The sequence below is a fragment of the Etheostoma spectabile genome, chromosome 9 (genome assembly GCF_008692095.1).
Source record: "Etheostoma spectabile isolate EspeVRDwgs_2016 chromosome 9, UIUC_Espe_1.0, whole genome shotgun sequence".
Lineage (NCBI taxonomy): Eukaryota > Metazoa > Chordata > Actinopteri > Perciformes > Percidae > Etheostoma > Etheostoma spectabile.
In genome coordinates this window covers 3803069-3810272 of record NC_045741.1, presented here as the reverse complement: position 1 = coordinate 3810272, position 7204 = coordinate 3803069, and the positions used below count along the sequence as shown (strand labels likewise).

Sequence of the window (7204 nt, the reverse complement as noted above, 5' to 3'; positions counted from 1 at the left end):
TGCATGTTTGGTCACTTTTTATTGCACGATTCAACAGACGTTAGATCCTGCACAAAAGTGTTTCAGCACTGCATCAAGAAAAAACAAACAAACATACAATCTCAGAAATTGTATATTTACAATAGATGCATCACTATTACCACTTATACATTATGTACATATTAGTCTCTGGTTTACTATGACAGTAGTTACAGAAGGAAACCCCTACGCACACGTTACACTTCAGCTCTACAGGGAATTACAGTGCTTCCAAAAAAAATAACTGGCTGGACTACATTCACTCAACACAAGTCAAGGTTAGGATACATACAAAGTCAAAAATACTGGGACTTGCAACGCCTCTGGACATGTCCCGTTTACACACCCTGGGAAAAACTAAACATAAAATTAAAAAAAAAAAGGTGCAGTTCTTAAAAATAAATGGTCTCTCTCTGTACAACTCAAATCTGGGACGTCGGAGATGTTTTACATATCGGCTTTGAGATGAAATGGCCAGCTGAAGGAAAAAAAATTCAGATTAGAGATTAAATTGAGCAGTTTTCATAATCAATGTCAGATGTGAAGATTAACAGTAAGTAATAATTGGTTGTAGCCTCAGAGTTGCGGCAAAAAAATAAAATAAAAACCGCCTCGTTAACTGGCCTAAAACAGATACTGGCTAAATATTGGGTTCCAGATACTGGCTAAATATTGGGTTCCAGATACTGGCTAAATATTGGGTTCCCTTACCACAGACTCAAATATGAAATTTGCAACAATCACCGTTAACCTGGTACCGCAAAGAAAAGAGAGCCAACCCTCGTTTTTTCTCCTGCGTCTCTTGCTTAATCAACATGCATCTTTTCATCTGAAATGGGTTTAAAGCACCAAATACGGTGGCCATTTTAGGACATTTCAAAATTAGTAAAACTAAGCTAAGCCAAGTCTATAAATGTAGCGCAGAGCCTTCCAAGACTACTGGCTCCAGTCTTAACGGACTTCAGGATCATCACCATCAAACTGCAGGTTGTGTAGTTAATGCTCACCTCTATTATTACAACGCAAAGTCTTAATATTGACTCAACCTTTGATTTCCTCCTTTGTTGGAATATGCAAATAGTATTGATCAGTTTGAAAATGTGCAGATTATAGTAACTCCATATGGACATGGAGGCAGCACAAGCATGACACTTTAAGAACAGCGGATGCTTAAGAAGTCCAGCTGGAGCTCCCAGACCACATCGTGACTAAAGTCGGACTTCTGTCCTAAAACGTGCGACCAGTCTCTTCGAGACGCCTCACGCCAATTACAAAAAGGAAAAAAAAAAAAAAAAATCGGCCCAATGTTGGAGTTACGAGATGTTTTTGAAGGATTTAAACAAGCATGATGCAGTTCTGAGACTAAAAACCTTCGGAGGATTAAAATATCTGAGGTCTGTCTTTTTAAAAGCTCAGCTCGGCCTACTCAAGGAGCCAGGCCGGTGACACCCAAAGGCCTTCAACATTTGAATCAGCTGGATGTGTGTTATTGAAACTTCAGTCTTTGTACCTTTGATTTCAGATACTTCAGAGGGAAAATAATAATAAAAAAAGCACCTTAAAACGGTTAGGACTCAGAACTCGAAACCTTCCAGAAAAGAACAAGCATTCCTTCACTTATCTGCTTTGGCAGAGAGCAGTGGAGACTTCAGACCTCCCAGTAGTGTTTTTACGTCGGGCGCGGACCTCTCTGGACCGGCAGGTGGATCAAAAGGATGGTGTTAGTTCAGCATCCTGATACCGAAAGCTAAAGAACAGTTGGAATCTACAGCAAAAAACCGAGCTAAAACAAAAACAGGTTGTAAATAGCAAACAAAGGTCTACAGTTCAATGTAACCTATGGCTACAAAACATCATCCGAGGCCTATCCATAGTGTCTTCCATATTACATCTGGCATATATATACTATATATAAAAATAAAAACAATCCATTTGGCAACCTGTTTGATGTCTTGAACCATTCCAGTAATCATAATTTTGGTCTTTGATATACACATATGTAGATATAGCTATAAAAATCTGCTATTGCAGGTCTTCCGTGTGGAGCGACGACAGGTGTGTGTGTGTGTGTGTGTGTGTGTGTGTGTGTGGGGGGGCGGGCTGAGATTCAAGTTGCTGCTCCGTTTTACCAGCTGATTCAGTTTCTATTCTGCAAAAAGCAACTGGTTTCTTTTGTTATCCTGAAATAATAATAATTATAATAATAATAATAAAAAAACACAGACAAAAAGACCCAACTAAAAATGAAATATGCAGTTTGGTTGGTGGAGGAAGAAGAGTAGAAATCCACTGGCTGAGGTTTTGGGACCTGCGCTGGCTCTGCTGCGTTGTGGTTTACCGCAGATGGTTCGGCTCAGTGCAGACAAGTAAAAAAACAAACCTGAAGATGTTTGAAATAGAAAAATATTTGAGCTCTGAGCTAGAGGCCGCTGCCAGGCATGGGAGCGGTCGGCGGCTTTCCCTGATGAACATGTACAGTGTCTGGATTTTTGCCGTCTTGGAGACCTTGTTACGCAGGGTTTGTGTGTGTCCATGAACGGGGAGGCAGGTGTCAGAGTCTGGTTCGGTCTTTTGGCTCTGAGAGGTCAAAGGTCACCGTTAGGCCTCTGCCGCTTTCCTCTTGGAGCCTTTTGTTTTGGCCCCGCCTACTGCCTTCCTGGAGCCTTTAGGAAGGCGGCGGCCGCCAGCGGCGGTGGCGGAGGAGGCCGTTGGCGCCGCGTTAGTCTCCAGGTGGAGGTCCCGATCCCGGTTGTCCGTTCCCCCGGGCTCGTCGTGTTCCTGGCAGCACAGCTGTCCGGTGGGGGGCCAGGAACGCAGGGCCCCCTCCTGGTGAGCACTGCAAAAGGAGTTGGGGCAGAGCTGACAAAAAGCCTCTGAGTTTTTGCCGCAGACGTCACAGTGATGCCAGGGGCAGTCCCAGCGGCCTGCAGGGAGCACACGGACAGTTTAGAGCACGTCGAAATTAACCGGGGGGGAATAAACTTAAACACTGCAGAAATAAAGCTCTCTTTAAAAGGTCCCATGACAAGGTGGTCTTTGGATGCTTTTATATAGGCCGTAGTTGTCCCCTCCTACTGTATCTGAAAACGTGTTTATATAGACCTTAGTGGTCCCATACTGTATCTGAAGTCTCTTATATAGACCTTAGTGGTCCCTAATACTGTACTGAGTCTCTTTATATAGACTTAGTGGTCCCCTAATACTGTATCTGAAGTCTCTTTTATATAGACCTTAGTGGCCCTAATACTGTATCTGAAGTTCCTTTTATATAGACCTTAGTGGTCCCCTAATACTGTATCTGAAGCTCTTTTATATAGATGTGGTCCCCTAATACTGTATCTGAAGTCTCTTTTATATAGCCATGGGTCCCTAATCTGTATCTGAAGTCTCTTTTATATAGACCTTAGTGGTCCCTAATACTGTATCTGAAGTCTCTTTATATAGACCTTAGTGGTCCAATACTGTATCTGAAGTCTTTTATATAGACCTTAGTGGTCCCTAATACTGTATCTGAAGTCTTTTTATATAGACCGTAGTGGTCCCTAATACTGTATCTGAAGTCTCTTTTATATAGACGTAGTGGTCCCCTAATACTGTATCTGAAGTCTCTTTTATATAGACCGTAGTGGTCCCCTATACTGTATCTGAAGTCTCTTTTTTAGACTTAGTGGTCCCTAATACTGTATCTGAGTCTCTTTTATATAGACCGTAGTGGTCCCCTATACTGTATCTGAAGTCTCTTTTTATAGACCGTAGTGGTCCAATACTGTATCTGAAGTCTCTTTTACATTAGACCGTAGTGGTCCCCTAATACTGTATCTGAAGTCTCTTTTACATAGACCGTAGTGGTCCCCTAATACTGTACTAATCCTTTGTGTTTTATGTCAGCCAGATGGGTTGGGTTAACAGGATTTTTTTCTGTTTTTTTATTGATAATCAAAATCTACAGTAACTTGCATTTTTATAGTGCCTTTCAAGAGACACTGCCGCTTCACACATATGGAGGCAGACAGGAACAAACAACACAAGAGCACAAAGCTCTTTCCCGTTGCATGTGGTGAATATAAAATGTTTATATGAAATAATACTTAAATATGTGATACTACACTGGGCTGAAGCCCATTAGCTGCTGCAGCGTCGTATTTCGGGGGTTTCTTACCGAAAGGCCTCTTGGTGAGGTTGAGGCAGGAGAGGTGATAGGCTTTGGTGCAGGTCTTCTTGCCACAGAGCACCAGCTGCCCCCCGTCCCCACAGCGGAAACAGTCGTCGTCAGACTTCTTTCCTTCGGTTTTCCTCTTTTTATACTTTCTCTTCAACCGCTTGCCTTTTGGCTCGGCTGTTTGACCGTTTGAGTTCTGCAAAGGAGACACCAAGCTGGGCTTAATTTGATGAATGGCTATGGATATCCAATATTATATATTTTTTCTATTTCTTGGAATTGTAGAATCTTTACATGTACAGAAATGGTTTTACAAAAACATTTCCATGCACAACAGGTCCTGTAGAAAAAAATAATCAGATTAGAGAATAATCAGAGTACAAAGTTGCTCCATATACTTACTGCCCTCACACATCGGTCACATAGGATTCATATTAGGCTACATTTTAAGATAGCTTGACCTTCGAAAGACGGAGACGATGAAACACCCTGAACTCTATGAGACCATGCCTGGCATATAGACGGCGAGTGCACATCCCTCTGTGCCCCTTTCCAATATTATATTTATTTAACGGAACAGTTTTTCCTCAACAAACTGAAGGTCAAGGCTCATATTCTAATAAAAGACAGAAAATGGATTGACTCAAAACATGTCCTAAAAAGGAAAAATAGTGCCAAAGCCACCAATGATAGGGCTGGACAATGTATTGATATTATATCGACATCAATATGAAAACCTACATATCGCCTTCAATTTTGGATATTGTAATATGAAACAAGTTTAGTCTTCTCCTGGTTTTAATTACAGTAATGAGATGTCATTTTCTGAAGTCACCAGATTGCCGTTTTATTATTAAGATCTAACCACTTAGTCATTGTATCCACATTATTGGTGATTATGTATCAAAACGCTCATTGCGTGCATATTTTGTTAAACCACCTACAGTCAACACTGCAGTATCGACATTGATGTATTTGGTCAGAAATATTTGTATTATTCTGTTTTTTACATATCACCTAGCTCCAACTAATACTGTATCACCATATATGTAATATTCAATACAATGCAGTTATTTTGTAATAAGGTTTTATTTATTTTTTAATGTACCCACTGTGCTTTACCTGAACATGCCTCGAACACTCATCTGCTGGAAACACGTGGACATGGTGTCTGACCCAAAACTAACTAAATGGACCCAAAATGTGTGAAACGTGTCTTTGTGTTGATGTTCTAAAAACGGTCCTGTTGCTATGTTTCTATACTGATCCTGGTACCTATGTCATTTTAACTTGATAATAAACCAACAGCTCTGATTAGAAAGCTCACCTTAGGTCGATCACCAAGGAAACCGCTGCAGTTGGGTGCGCCGCAGCGACAAACGGTCTTCTCATTCCCGAGGCAGTCCAGGTTGTAATTAAATGTCAGCTCAGTCCCTGAAATACAAAATCATATTGGTAGTACGATTAGGTGTCTATCTCAAAGTACTTATTTCATTGTAAATGTAATTACTGCTCAAACATGTGAAAGAAATGTGCAGTTAAGGCTCTAAGGTCTTGTTTCCATGTGGTCTCACCTGCTGGGATGTCACAGACGGCGAACAGGCCGACCCGCGTGTCCCCGTTCACCGTCCACTTCTGCGTCTCACAGTTGGGCTGACAGCTGTGGTTCATGAAGCGGGAGTAGTTTCCCTTCGGACCGGCGTCAATGATCCGGTCCTTAAAAAGATAAGACCATTTTGAGTACGTCCCTCCAACATTTACTTATCATTTGTGCATTATAATGCCAGTTTATTGGACCAACATTACAATTTACAATATGCAGCTCTACATACCACTAGAACTACCTAATTAGCATTGTATCACTTTTTATAATTTATACAAACAGATCTATTTACAGGATTCAGCTGTAGCTGAGGTAGATTTGTAGTATTGACTACTGTAATGTTACAGTTACCTATGGTGTAACATTCCCAATGCAATACCCTTGTGTTTCTCTCGCTCACAGAGGAATGGATACTGCTGCTGAGGAAACAGCACCCGGACTCACTGCTGAGCAAAAAAGTACTCCCAGCTTCCTGTTGGCCACTAACCTTGTCGATGGTGAGCATGTAGAAATCCGTGATATTATTCTCCTGGGCGTATTTGATCCTCGCCCTGCACTCCTCCTCGTCTATCAGCTCACCAATGTACTCGTTCACAAACTCCCCCTGTTTGAGAAAGACCATTTAATGTCAAAGTGAAAACACTGTACCTGATCCGTACATTTCTGCAAGTCAGGCGTCCGTTGCTGAGCTGCCAAAGAGGCAGATTAAAACTTTAAAAACACCAGAAATATCTCCTTAAGTACAACTTTTGAGGTATAGACTGGCCCGTACAGGAGTTTAGAGGCAGATATTCAAGAGTTTACAGAAAATTGGATGAAAATATAAATCGATTGATTTTAAAATTTGTGAAGGCTCTCCGTGTGTAGAAATGTACCGTAGAGAGCAGCTACTGCTGAGCCAATGATGAGCATAGTTTTGATGGGTAGTCAGTAAAGCTACAGTAGTGTTTTATGTTCGCTGCAAATACGATTTAAATCACCTGATTAATGCAACATAATTACGTCTCCCGGCCATTTCCCCCCGCAGAAAGCTGCTACCAGCCAGGCTAAAGCTAATATAGTTAGCCTAAAGAAACAAGCAGAAAGCTGCTACCAGCCAGGCTAAAGCTAATATAGTTAGCCTAAAGAAACAAGCAGAAAGCTGCTACCAGCCAGGCTAAAGCTAATATAGTTAGCCTAAAGAAACAAGCAGAAAGCTGCTACCAGCCAGGCTAAAGCTAATATAGTTAGCATAAAGAAACAAGGGGTCCATCTGTCCCAACTAACGTTACAGTTCGGAGAGTTCAACGCTAATCTACTACAGAAGTCTGTGTCTGATCTAACGTCGTTTTCACTGATTTAATTGTTCTTGGATACACAGAATTTGTTAATAGTGCACGTGACATGCACGTTTGATCAATTTATCAAACTAACGAGCTGGCCCC

At 41.4% G+C, this 7204-nt stretch overlaps 1 protein-coding gene across 1 annotated transcript in view; it reads right to left on the bottom strand.

Annotated features, from left to right (window-relative positions):
* nsd2 (nuclear receptor binding SET domain protein 2) overlaps window positions 1-7204 on the bottom strand; it is a 21519-nt gene continuing 14315 nt past the window's right edge. Inside the window, exons 18-22 of the mRNA XM_032526498.1 lie at window positions 6268-6384; window positions 5752-5893; window positions 5505-5611; window positions 4178-4373; window positions 1-2942 (exon numbers count right to left, since the gene is read on the bottom strand). Of these exons, the coding sequence (XP_032382389.1) occupies window positions 2617-2942; window positions 4178-4373; window positions 5505-5611; window positions 5752-5893; window positions 6268-6384 (888 nt within the window). The 3' untranslated portion in view covers window positions 1-2616. The remainder of the gene's footprint in view (window positions 2943-4177; window positions 4374-5504; window positions 5612-5751; window positions 5894-6267; window positions 6385-7204) is intronic.